This window comes from Babylonia areolata, chromosome 27 (assembly GCF_041734735.1).
Source record: "Babylonia areolata isolate BAREFJ2019XMU chromosome 27, ASM4173473v1, whole genome shotgun sequence".
Classification (NCBI taxonomy): Eukaryota; Metazoa; Mollusca; class Gastropoda; order Neogastropoda; family Buccinidae; genus Babylonia; species Babylonia areolata.
The window spans coordinates 19,849,526-19,863,994 of NC_134902.1; the positions used below are offsets into that span (position 1 = coordinate 19,849,526).

Sequence of the window (14,469 nt, forward strand, 5' to 3'; positions counted from 1 at the left end):
GACGTCTTCCCAACTTGTTTCCAAGCACATTCACGATGTTTGTGTGTGTTTGTGTGAGCGTGAGTCAGTCTCAGTGCGTGTGTGTGTGTGTGTGAAGGGAAACCTGCCTCCCAACCTGTGCTTCGTTTATTTCAAACCTCTCCCTCGCTCCCTCACTGTGTCTGTAAATTAGTCTCTCTCCCATTTGTCCGATCCTACTGCCCCCTTCCTAATACAGTAACTACCTACCTCACTGGTATGGCACACGTGCGTTCGTTCATGACTTCCCTCGTTTATTTGTTTTTACCAGTTCCTTCCGGCTCCTTGGCTACCGGTAACGCACGGAACTTGTTTCCTCAGGAACAGCCTACCCCCACCACAAAGTGTGGTGCCTACAGTCCATGCTTATTCCAAAGCTCCTGTGGCCTCTCCTGATATGTATCAGCTGTGGCATAGTCGAGTCGATTGAGCCAAAGATCAACAAGTACACACGCAAATGGCTTGGTGTCCCACATGGTCTCACTAACGTGGCGCTCTACTGTCGCCAAGCAAAGCTGAGGCTACCTCTGAAGTCCCTTGTTGGAGAATACAAGGTAGGGAAGGCAAAACTTCTCAGCATGCTCGAACACTCAAGTGACAGTATTGTGAGATCCAACCAACCCAAGCTGAAGACTGGCAGAAAATGGAAAGTCAGGGGGGCAGTCATTGCAGCGAAAGAAAGTCTTAAGACAAAGGAAATAATAGGACACACCCAAACCAACAGACAAGGCCTGGGATGGACAAAGATGGAATGGTGGTCCAAGGCAAGGGGGGAAAGCAAAAAGAGACATGATCATACGGGAGATCAAGAAGGAAGAGGATGACAAAAGAGCCCAGAAGGCAGTCCAGTAAGGCCAGCAGGGGCAGTGGACAACATGGTGAAAATGCACTCCAAAGGAGCCTCAGCTGGAAAAGAAAAAAAAAAAAGGCAGCAATACAGGGGCATCCAGGAGTCATGACCTGGGTGCAGCCCGGCCCCCATAGAGTGTAAGGAGTTAAGGGCCGAAACACTTGACTGAGGGGGGCTTCTTTGAAGACCTTGTACTGTCCAGCTCTCCCTAGAGTTTATCACTACCCACACCCCCCAGTTCTGTCGTCACACTCTCTTTGTCTGCCTGTCTGTAATTTGCGCGCGCGCGCACACACACACACACACACACACACACACTGGAAAATTAATCTATCTGGGGGGGATCCGTCGGTGCTTTGGTCTGAATTGGCTTTACTTACCTGTTGGCGCGCCAGGCTTCTTTTTAATCAGGTTTGTCATGTAAGCCTTTCGAATTTCATGTCGTACAATCTTTCTCTGTATTAGTCTATGTCCTAGTCTCTCTCTGTCTCTGTCTTCTCTATGACTGTCTCTCTCGTTGTCCGTCTCTTCATCTGCTTCAACCCCTTTCTTTCCCCAGACCCCCAGGGCAGCCTGTCTCTCTTTATGTGTGTCTTCTGTCTTAGACTCGTCACATTTTCAGCCCATTTCCTTCTTTCACAGAGAAGGTAGGGGAACGAGGAGGGGGTCGGTTGGGGGGTGGGGAAGGTTGATTGCATGTACACATATTTTGAAGTTGAATCGATGTGTCGAGACAACGGCTTGAATGGTTATACTTAGAATATACTTGTTTGGATCTGTGTGTCGCGATTTGGTAAAGCACCTGTGTGGTATTTACTGGTAATGGGTTCCATGTCTTTGTCATCAAAATTTGTTGTCTTTTTTCATGCCTTGTTCTGTTCTTTCTCTCATTCTCCCCATCTGCCTATTCCATCACAACTCCCACCATCATCGTCCCTGACTCCGTCGTCTCCTCTCCTTCCCAGTTTCTTTCAGATATCATTTTCACACATTGTGTGCGGGCACGGGTACACAGACGCTCACGCCCTCTCCCACACTCTCGCTACTTCCCCCATTTCTAGCTCCCACGCTCGCTCGCTAGCTTTCTCTGCCCCCGTCCCTCCCTCCTTCCCACACACAGATGAGGGTGGTGGGGGAATGGAGTGGGTGTTATACATACACATACATACTCACACACACACACACACACACACACACATTATTTCCCAGTAAGTGATAGGTATGAAGCGACTTCCTGTCTACAAGCTTTGAGAGAGAGAGAGAGAAGAGCTCTAGAAACATTTTGCAGACTGCCTGATTATGATCTGTGTGTTACCGTGTTGTGTGCATTCTGTTGGCGTTCGGCTTCATTTATGTTTTCAATTTTAATTTTCTATTTTTGTGTGTGTGTGTGTCTGTGTGACATACATTAGAGGGAAATGTTTTGATCAAACACACACACACACACACACACACACACACACACACACACACACACACACACACACACACACACACACACACACACACACACACACACAGAGAGAGAGAGAGAGAGAGAGATCTTTCCCACAGAAAAAAGAAAGTATCCATCATAAACCTCAGAGGCAGAGAATAATCAATGGGCTCTATGCCAGTGTCTGTGCTGTCCATGAATTTTAATGCTGCCATCTGTCCACCCCCATGTTTCTGAAGAGGAATATATGCGGTGAAGTGTTTGATGCTGTGCTAGACTCCCGTAAAAGCTGGCACGTGCACACAGGATGGGTTCTGTCATCTTTTGCATGCATGCTCTTCTAGAAGCGGATGGGGATTATGATCTTGCACGTGATGTATCTTTTATCTGTATCATGAAAGCTTGCTTTCCATCAGCTTGGAAAGTGCGTGATTGTGGAGGGTGAGGCTCCTTCCATGTTATGCTCATTAAAAGAGTGTTTATTGAACTTTTACCTCATCTGTGTGTTAGACATTGTCTGTGGTAAACATGGCTGTGTTTGTCGTTTTTCTTTTTTCTTTTTTCAGGTTGTAGAGCATACTATAAATAGCTGTTATTGCTATGACTGTCATTACAATAAACAGAAGAAACAGGGGAAGAAAAGAAAAGGATTACAATATATCTGTGAACTGTGTTCTGAGGAAAACTAACTGGTTTTCTAATGTTCTGTTTCACAGTTTGTTTGATGTTGTAATCCAGCAGTGTGTGTTAAGGCTTGTGCATGTTTGTGTTAAAGTGAAGCAGGCTACAAAAGAATGTAAGACTCTCAGAGGGAGAATACTTGAACATGAAGAAATGAGAGAGCAGCTGTGCAATTCTTTCTCTTGTTTGTATTTCCTTTCCCCTCCTCTTTTCCCAGTGTGATCTCTCTCTCTCTCTCTCTCTCTCTCTCTCTCTCTCTCTCTCTCTCTCTCTCACACACACACACACACACACACACACACACACACACACACACTACACACTACACATGTGTATGTGCACTGTTTCATCCCTTGTCTCGTCAACTGCAGTACGATAACGGTGATTTATGTGTTTCAGATCTGTGTATCATCAGAACGCGCATCAGGCAAACCAAGGGGTTACGCTTTCATCGAATACGAGCATGAACGAGACATGCACTGTGAGTAACTGTTCCTCCGCAGTAGAATCTCCTTTACATGTCTTTTAGCCCCTGCCCCATGCCACCATCAGGCTGTTCAATCCCATGTTTTGGGATTTTTTTTGTTTTGTTTTGTTTTGTTTTTCTGTGGAGATATGAGTCATGGGATGCTCTACTTTTACCAAGTCACCTAAAATATCCACACCACTGATTGGGTTACCCTTGGACAAGCACCTTACAGTCTCGTGTGTGTGTGTGTGCACTCATACGCACCCAGTGATATTAAGTTTCAGTAAGGTGTATTGGTTTGATAATGAGAGAGAGATTTTTTTAAGGAATAGTACATTATGGGGGGATTGACTTTTTTTTCTTTTTTTTCTTTTTTTTTAAAAAACAGTGTTAATGTGGGAAGCAGGGGGATGTTGAGGGAGGAGAATAGATAAAGGGGATGGTGGAGGATGAATAGGGGGGCAAAGTGAGCTTGAATCACAAAATCCCAGAGAACATCCTTTTCAGTTTCATGTCTATAAGTAAGCATGGCATAAATAGTGATTGTGAGGTGGTGGGGGGGGAGGGGGGGGCTCTGTGTAAAGCCCCATATCCAGAAGACATGTCCGTCAGCACCAACCTTGGAGGAGGAATTTTGCTGGAAGACACATTTGGAGTCACAGAAGTGGGTGCATACTCTCGTGCACATTGGCATTCGTGCATCCATATACATGTTGTCGAAGGTTTGGCCGTAATTTTGTGATCATTTGTGTTCAGCGATTCATTGTCTGGTAAGCATTTTCTGTTACACACTTTGAATACTGAACATACAGCATGACATAGACTGTGGAGTATGTTGTTAACTTTTTAGAAATTGAAACTTGATAAGCAAACAAATAAAGAATGGGAAGGTAGTGAGAGAAGAGAAAAAAAAAAGTATGCATATTAAGTTTGTTCATGAAAAAAAGTGGTAGATAAAGATTATGAACCACAAGTGTTGTGAGAGGTGCAGAATCGCCAGTTGCACCATCAGGGCATCAGACTGCGTAAGTTTGTGGGGTCAGTTTTTGTTTTCCTCCATTAAGTCCCCACCCCATCCCTTCTCCCCCTTGACATTTCCACCTTCATGTTTTTGGCATGATGTAATCCTTGTTCATTTGTTTCCTCAACTCCACTATCCACCTAGCTACTGGAGTTCAATAAGCTTTACATATTTGTTCATTTAGACAGTTTGACAAGACTCCAGTGCACCTGTACAGTTTTCACTGAGTGTTACCAAATCAATTCTGATGATTTTTGAGAGCACCACTATACATACTTTATCTTACCCACAGTTTTGTTTAATCTTAGCTTTGCTGGATATTTTGACCGGTCTGTGAAGTGGGGAGGGAAAGGGGTGGTTACAGGAGAGTGGAGGGTGTGCATTGGGGGGGGGGGGGGGGGGGGGGGGGGTCCTAATCACCTGTCATTTTGTCAGTGTATGCTGAAAAAATTAAATAAATGTCTGGCTGTCAGTTGAGACATGCTCATTAAAGTCAGCCAAGCCCTGCAGTTTTCTTAGCCATATTAAAGAGTGGGTTTGCCTTTGGGCCCAGAGTCTGCTGGTGTAGCATTATGGGGCAGTCTGTGGAGGGCCAGCAGTGAAGAGGTCTTGCGATTTGTTTTTACTGCCTTCTTCTTAACAGTGTGTCCATTCTCCAACCCCCACATCCAGTTCCCTTTTCCTGTCTGTCTGTCTCTCTCTCTTTCTCTCTATCTCTCCCTGTCTGTCTGTCTCTTTCTCCCCCCAACCTCCCCTTTACCTCCCCACCCCCTTACTCCCTCTCTCTCTCTCTGTGGGACAGGGGCATATGTACATGAGTGTGCAGTTGTGGGTTGGTGGGTGTTTTAACTATACTTATGGGAAGAGAGTTACAAGCTGCTGACACTCATTTTATATCAGAAAACAGGCTGGGAATATAACTCAAACTCCTCATCTCTGTTCACTCAGATGAAAGAAAAAAATCCATGTATGTTTGTTTCAGGGGGCATGCACTGTTCTCTGGTTTCACAGTTCACACAGACCATCTTCACCCACACACGCGCGCGCGCACACTCACACAAGCGTGCACACGCCCCACCACTACCCACCCATGCACTTCTACCCCACTGCCCAACCCCGTTGCCTCCTATCTGTAGCACCAGAGACTGCTTTCCACTAAACCTTTTCGTGCATGTGCAAGCTGGAATTAAAACAAGTTAGTTATTGTAATAAAAAGAAATTTACAACAACAAAAACTCATAACCTGCCTCTGTCAAAGGTTGTTTTTGTGAGGGGTTTTTGTTTGTTTGTTTGTTTTCATCTATTCTGTTCATACTCATAGAGTCCTGACTTGGTGGGTGTAAGAGCGAGGATGCATGTCGTCTGTTGCTTTTTCACATTTTGTGTGTGTTGCATGGATGGGTGAGATGATTGTGCGCTCAGACTCAGACATAGGAATATGATTGGATGCGTCTGAAAACATGAGGGAGGCAATTTGTCAAATGCACTGACCAGAAAAGAAGATAACTGTAAAGTGGAGATTCTGTGTATATGAATGTTGAACACTGGCACCAACGTGTACATTCACACACACACGTATGTACTCTCTCTCTCTCTCTCTCTCTCTCTCTCTCTCTGTCACTCACAAACACACACACACACAACACACACACACACACAACACACACACACACACACACACACACACACACACACACACACACACACACACACACACACACACATTGAATAAGAGTGCTTTTTCTGTACAAGTGGAACACACTTGATTCTCTTCAAGTTTTTGTTTTTATTTTTATTTATTCTTTTTTTCCATGCCTACTTGCAAAGGGAAGAGGAGCACACACACACACACACACACACACACACACACACACACACACACACACACACACAGAAAAGTGAATTAGGTTATCAGGCCAATGCGTTTGTGTTTTCATCATGACCTTTTTTCCCTCTTTCCCAACCAATCAATATAGTCCTGCATGGCCTATGATGTTCTCTCTAACTGTCAGTCCTATCTCCAGCATCAGCATGGTGTGTTTCTGAGTGCTGAGTGATGCACCCAATCCTGTGAGAATTCCATTCAGAGGAAAAGCTATGCTCCTGTTTAAAAATAGACTCTCAGGAGAGATCTTTTTATTTGTTTACCATTAGGCAGTAGTGTATGTGTGTGTGTGAAAAGAATTAGAATCAGTTACTGCTGATTAAAAGGTTAAGAGTTGTGAACTATTTTCTTTTGAATGGATAGAAAGTTAGTAACTGCAATTATTGTGATTTTGCCCCAGAAAAGATACAGGTGTGGGGAGGGGGGGAGTTAATGTGTGTGTGAATGAATGTGCTTTAGTAATTATTATTAACTATGTCTTTTGTCTGTCTTTCAGCACAGAGAGTATAATGAAGTAATCAGTAGATCCGATAACATGACTGGAGAAGGGAAAGCACCAGATAAGAAGATTCTTTATGTGGCCGCTGAGTCAGAAAAAGTAAGAGCAGTAACCTCTAAGTTACAGCTATAACTTTAGGGGAAGGTGTTGGAAAGTTATTGTGCAAAGAGCACAACAGCATGACATTTATGATAGTCTTTGTGTCTTGGATTGATGAATCGAACAAAACTGCATCTCCTGGAGGTTTTCTGGCATTGTGCAGGAAAGAGTTCATGGATTCAGTTTACAGCAGGGCTGTTATGTGGACCACCCCCAGTTTAGCTAATCCAGTTTTGCTTTCACACATAGCCTCTTGTTCACTCCATCAAAACGTCAGGCAGTCTCTTTGAGCCCATGCCAGCGTCAATGAGGACAGACTGGCATTGTGATCGATGACAGCTGCCTTGCAACTACTGGTCCTGCGTTTACTGTTTTACAGCCCCTGCAGCACATCAGGCATACAGTCGGTTCTGTTTTTCTTCTTCTTTGTCAGGTTTAGAGGCTTGGGGCTTTGCGCTGTGCCCCTAATGAGCCTTCTGTGCAGTGTTTCTGGTCTTGTGTGAACTATCTGTTCCCACAGTTCATCAAAGCGAAACCATGAAGAGTGTTCTTAGACAGCTGTTTGGGAGCGGGCCAGTAGGGAACCCTGAGTGTCTGTGAGAAAGATGAAGTAAAAACCAGATCTTTTATGATTAAGTTGATAAGTGTTTCAGATTGAAAGTATGTTATTGACTTCTGTCGGTATTACATTTCAAAATCATAATTCATACATTAATTAATAATTAGAGCTCCATCTTTCCCACACAAACCCCATACCTGGCCCCCACCCCACGCCAGCTTCATCCCAGCCCCTCAAAACTTGCACACACTGCCATCCAGTCAGCCTTACCCCCATCCTCTTCCTCCCTCATCCTGGTTTCTTGGTCTTTCTTTGATTGTAGATATCCTTTTGACTTTCAGATTCAGTGATATATATATATACATACATAACCATGCTTACTTCACTCAACAACAACACAACACATGATGGGGATCAGGGAGAAGGGGGAGGGGAGAAGTCATGAAGTGAAAATGTGGAAAGTTTGTAAAGTGTTCCTGGCGTTACATGACAGACGGTTGCGTCTGAACCAGGACTAGAGTTGACCTACAGTAAGTGTTCCTCTGCAAGAGGAGATGGAAAAGTATGATGTTTGTCTGGAATTGATCTAGAGTGCTTCTTTTCACCTTCAGTTCAAAGTCAGTTGAGGCTGAACCAAGCTTAAGTGAACAGTTAAACATTTCTTTTAATCATTATGGATAATCCTTAGGATGGAGGGGCAGGGGGATAGTGGTGGAAGGGAATAAACCATAAACCTGTTTGCTCCATTGTTTTCTTCCGATACTTAATGAGATGTAATTTTCTTTCACTTCCTTTGTTTCACAAGCCTGAATGGATTGGAATTGATTTGAACTGAATCAGATATATACTGAAGTTTCTTGATAAAGAGAAAAAAAACACATCACACAAAAACCTGAAACTGAAGGACTGATAGGGAATGCAGTAGATATTGTGATAAATTATTTATAGGCTGAGAGTGATCCAGTGGAATACTACAGTGGTAAGAATGGTAACCTGGGGAGCCCAGCCTAAAAGATATATCATACTACATTGGTGTTTACATCTAACCTGCTAGATTGCGTGTGTGTGTGTGGGTGGGGGGGGGGGGTGAGGGGGGGGGCTCATCCAGTTGCACAGGGAGAGCTCTGTAACTAAGTGATCAATAGGAGACAGTAACTTGGGAGACAGGGAGGACCTGAGGTCAGCATTCAACAATCCCTGTTCCCCATCACTGTCAGAGAAGAAAGAAGGAAGGATGGTGTCCCCACCCCCTTCCCTCTGCATTCATTGTTATTTCCCTGGGGCACATCGATCCTTTCCTCTGAAGCTGCCAAAGAACGGCACCACGGATCCACTCACGAAGCACATAGAGAGTGCGCTCCCATGCCGCAGCCTGGCGTTTCCAGGCCATTACAATAGGCATTGTTGGTGATGGTCCACTCCCCGGTGTAGTGTTTGTATGCAGATTTTCCCTCCTTTTCTGTGATCTTTTTATTGGGCATTCGTTTCTGGCTCTGAGTGTAATAAGGAAAGAGCGTGGGTCTTGTCTCACAACTCCGGAGGAATGACAAAGCCATGCTGTTGTTAAGGAACATGATGTATTGGGAATTTTCGGCCCACGCTTGTAGGCGTCCCTTACTTCAGCTGATGGATGTGGGGATTGAAACTTTTGTCTTCGTTTCAGGGAGTTTATATGCAGCCAGTAATGATAAATTTCAGAGTGTGGGAATGTTGATACCAAAATGGCATTTCTTATTCTGAGAGTGTATTTTCCAGATTTATCGGAGCCACTTGGTGATGTATTCTGACGCATGGTATAAGAATTTGTGGATTCAAGAGAATTTGATTTTCTATGTTCTCAGTGAACAGTTTTATAATATGCACTATTTTTAATGTGTGGAAAGAAGTATGTGCTCATTCAATGATACTGCTGGGCTACAGGTGTACAAGTGTCTGTGTGTTCCAAAATCATGTCTGTCTGTCTATCTCTCTCTCTCTCTTTTACCTGTTCTCCAACTTGAGTCAAGGAACTCTGAAATCCAGTCACTTTTAAAAATGAAATTCATGTGGCTTTTTCTTAATTGATATTGTCTGTGTATCTTCATCTCATGGTTGGAAACCATGTGATTTGGTGTCTTAAGATTAAGCAAGTATGTGCATTTTCTTGATCACCAGAGCTTTAAGTGGCATCATTTACTGGTCATTTAATTTCTCCATGGAACAGTTGAAACTTTCAGAATATAGCTTATCATGGGTTACATTGTTTAGAATTGAATGTACTCTGTTTGAGAAAGAAATAATTTGTGGATTTGTTAGAGCCAGAAATGGCTCGAACATCATTGTCCTTTTTGCACAGATTTGTTGATATGGTGAAATATATGTCTTGAGTGACATATATTTATAGATTTATCCTTCAACCCACTCCCACTCCTGTAACTACTAAATTAAGCTTCCACTTCCACTGCTTTCTGTTAGAGTTATATGTCTGTTTATATATTTATTTGTGTGTGTGTCTGATACATCTGAATATCTGGAGACAGGCTGGTCTTACCAGATGATAGAAGAATGATTTTTGTGTTCATATGCAGGTGGTCTAAGAGAAATAGTGCCAACTGGACAGTGTTACTGTTAGTTTACAGAACATTGCAAGTCATATTGCATTGTGACTCTTTATATTCTGTTGGTCTTGTCTGAAGTTCCAAGAGAGGGGGAACTGGTAGAGGATCAAATCTGCATGGATTTTGAGATTGTAGTTATACATCTCTTTGCTTTGTGTTTCATTTTTGAAATTGTGTTTACATTCTGTTCTGTTTTGCAGACTGTTTCTGTGTGTTGTGTGCCAGTCATGTATTTAAATTTAAGTGAGAGGGAGCGAGTCATTATTTTTTGTGGCGTACTAATAGTTTTGTTCCTTTATTCTTCTCCTCACAGAACCCCCTCTGCCAACATGCGGGCCCTAAAGTGGCATCCATGTTGCTCTAAATCCCAAGTCGTTCAGACTGACTAGTTACTCCTAGCCTGCCCAATTTCTGGTTTGTATGACAAGATGGGGTAATGGTAAGATGGTGGGTATAACCATGCCGTGACCATTGCACATCACAAAATCAGAAACATGTCATCATCCAGATGGTAGTACAGAACAAAAGAAACAAATAAAAAAGGTGATAGTAATGACTAGAAAATAAATTGATTGAATAAGATGAAACAGACGTAATTTTGAAAAAAGTATTGTCCTCACATAATGATGAAAACATACTCTTGAGTTTTTAGATTCAAAATTTGATTTGGAAACAAAAATTAATTTTTTGAAGCAACAGGGGTAAAACATTGCTTTGGCACTGCAATGTTCAAGTCATTAACTAGTTGTCAAATCTTTTTTTTTTTTTTTTTTTTTTTTTTTCTTTTTTTTTTTAAATTTCCTCTACAGACTTTGAAATCAACGCTTTATTAAAATGTTTGCAAAGTGTTGGTAGGACTGAACAGCTGCACTGAGTTTACTCTGCAATATACAAAATAAGAAGAGATGGTTAGGAGATAGTGAAGGTGGGTGGGTGGAAAAATATTAATTCACAGTGTCATCTGCCAGCTACAGCTGATAAATTCTGAGGAAACCTTGGTTCACTTCATCATTTAAAAGGAGTAGGGCAAACAGTTCAGTTTAAAGATAGAACACAGACACTTGCGAACATTTTTTTTTTTTTTAACTTGTGAAAATTAAGTTTCACTCCTTTTCATAACATAACACAAAATAATTCATGTGCAGTGATTTCTTTTCCAAATCTATTGCCTGCCATCTGGCCCAAAGAGAAATGGTTAGAGAATACTACAAGGCCCTCTTGTCAAGGGACACCTGTCTGCTTAACATGAATTACATATAAATTATGTTAATTGTTTTATTGCCTTTGGTAAACTTGTTGGAATTATTCCTTGCAATTTCCATGATCACAGTCAATGATGTGCACTATTATTTTCAAGTCTTTGATGGTAAGGTAAGCTTTCAAAATTACTTTCTGTTTTTCATATAATTGTTTCCAAGATTCAAGCTGTGTTAAGTATGGTGCTGCCACGTTTTCCAGATTGTTTCATCTTTTGACATCCACAAGGAATCACCTCAAACAGACATTCGATAATGGTTAAAGTTACTGATAGTGAATCAGAGGGCTGTTGCAGTCTTGTGGTGACATGGGAAGGATTGAAAGTCAAAATAATGTGAAGCAGCTGGCAGCTTAGTCTGGGACCTGTGATATTAGGAATAGGCTTTGTCTATCAGTTTGTTCTGGGCCTTGTAGTCAGTGTACATCTAATATCACTATTGTGGAAAGATGTTAGATCAAATATTCTGTTCCATGGTAGGTATTTGGTGCACAATAGCGACACAGGCACGCCATACATATGCATTTAATCCAAACAACTGTGCACAACAGTGCATTTTATTCATCTAAAATAAAAGCCTTGACATTGTGAACTGAATCACATTTCCAGTCCCTAGTTGTAAGAAGCACAATAGAAATAACTGGTTATCTTAAAGCTGAATCATAAACTAAATACATAACAGTGCTGCATTTTCATTTAGTTTTACTTCATTAATAGACAGGTCATAAAAGTTACACTGCATTTCAATTCCAACTAAGAAGAAAAGCAAGAAAAAAAAACATACACTAATTTCACAACACAAACAGAAAACATTAACACACACAGTCCCTGTACTTTTTATTTTTCCCCTCCCAAGTTTTTTTTCTTTTCTTTTTTTTCTTTAAAGTGCGTGGTGTGGAAGCCGCTACATCTCTGTTTGGAGTCAGCATTTTGAAAGCTGTTCCACAATATCCCCCATTGCCTTTTCACTCCTGTCTTTTGACCAGCAACGCCATCACTGGGGAAAAAAAAAAATGATTAAACACACACACACAAAAAATTGATTAGTAAGCTGACCCAGTGTTGGAGGTGTAGCGTGTTTCCATGACTACGTTCAGGTAAGCCGGGTAAGTTATCGCTACTTGGATCTTCAAGACAAGCGGAGCTTCCTGCGTTTTTGCCTGATAGAGCCAGCACCACCTGCGCTTAAAAAAAAAAGCCACACAAACTTCTCTGCCAACGGACCGTTTTCGCTCATTCACAACTGCCAAGGATTGGCTCAGTTTTGCCATGTTGTGGTAGGTTTTCACAAAGGGAATGATGGTCCAGACGTAAGTTGGGTGTTTGTTTATTTTTTTTTTTATATCTATCAATATTGTTTTTCACATTCTTGTGTCTAATACTTTCCTCCTGTCAACACCATAAATAAAAATCAAATCATGAAAAAAAATATGGTGATAAACAGGGGTAAGTATGTAGATCACAGAAGGAAAAAAAATTCCAAATTTGATTAGGTGGATCGCCGGGTCAGGTAACACAGCTAGCTCTTTTGAAGACTGGTTTTTGGCAGTAGAATTCCATTAGGGTTTCAAAAGTTAGCATTCCACAAAACTTTCTTGTCCCACCCCATGTAAGAAATACTAGAAATATTTATTTCAGGCCTGTCCCACTCCTAAATCTTTTTTCTTTTCTTTTTTTGTGTGTGTGTGTGTGTGTGTATGTCTGTCTGTCTCTCTCTCTCTCTCTTTTTTTCCCCCCCCAGTCTGAGTACAAGTGATCTATCTTTCTATGATATTCTGTGCCTTTCATGTTCTGCTTTGTTGCTGAGATTATGAACCTGTATTTTATGAATAATTGATGCATTTAAATTTCAGGCGAAATTGATGAGGTAAGTATGGCAAAAATGTGAGCAATGTGAGATAAACTGTTCAGACATTTTGAAACATGGAGCTCTTTTGCCTGGGGTTGATACTGCAGGATCCATATAGCTTTGAAATTTGTTCCTCCCTTTTACTTATTCACCTACTTTTCCTTTGCTGTGTGGTCATGATGAATGACTGTACATTATTCATTCTTCGCATTGAGTTATTATCAATGTGAACATCACAGAGGCCAGTTGATTTTCCGCTGTTTATGAATTGGTTTTCTGTTTTGATTTTGGTATCCTGACAAAAACATAGTTGAGGCACCTTTTTTGGAATAAGGAACACAGTTGCTCACGTTGTTGCCCTTCTATCTGTGACAGTAACGGATGCTATTTTGTTTTGTTGATGAGTTTGTGGAAATGATTGGATGTGCACTGTTTCCAGACAGGGAATGCCAGTTTTCCATGAAAATGGAAGGTGATTTTTCTGGCCATTTTCTCTGCTTTGCAGGAATATCATATGCTCAGGGTCAGATGTTTCAAGTGTGTTATAAAAATAATGATAATGATAAAATCATGTTAGCGTGAAAAGAATAAGAACATGTGCAGGGTACAAGGTGTCTATGAATGCATTGACCAAAGGACTGGTGTGTGATAAGTCTTTAAAAAAAAAAAAAAAAAAAAAAAAAGAAATAAGGAAGTGTACAAAAGCTAGTCTGTTTTTGTTTTTGTTTTTTTTTTCAATTTCAAATATCATCCATAAAAATAAAACCCAGATCATCAGGGGGTGGCAGATACCTGAAAAGATTAATGTTTTTAAAAATCATAACAAATTCACTGTGAGTATTCCACACCCAGAAAAGGAAGACAGTGAACTGTATGTTGAGGGATGAAACCAAGTCAGTAACAGCCACCTATGGCAGGAGAAAGCAGACCAGTGTCCCCACCGACAGTCGAGACAGTCTGTTCAGTCTGTCAAAACAGGCCTCCATCTGACCTGTCTTTTGTTTTTTTCTTTTCTCCCATACAGCGGCCTACAAACATGCTGACGGCAGGAAGATTGATGGACGCCGAGTGTTGGTGGACGTGGAGAGAGGACGCACTGTCAAGGGGTGGCGACCCCGCAGGTTAGGTGAGTAAACTGTGTGTGTGTGTGGAACGTTCTGTTGGTGTATCAGGGGATACTTTCTGGCTTGCACTTTATTTACTTTATCTGTTTTGCTTTGACTGTCTTTCTGGCAGATAGCTTCTTTCCTCT

General features: G+C 41.7%; 1 protein-coding gene across 1 annotated transcript in view; it reads left to right on the plus strand.

Annotated features, from left to right (window-relative positions):
- The window catches only part of LOC143300964 (U1 small nuclear ribonucleoprotein 70 kDa-like), a 70,356-nt gene that overhangs the window by 48,484 nt on the left and 7,403 nt on the right, over nt 1-14,469 (plus strand). Inside the window, exons 6-7 of the mRNA XM_076614918.1 lie at nt 3,384-3,465; nt 14,242-14,343. Coding sequence (XP_076471033.1) covers nt 3,384-3,465; nt 14,242-14,343 — 184 coding nt within the window. The remainder of the gene's footprint in view (nt 1-3,383; nt 3,466-14,241; nt 14,344-14,469) is intronic.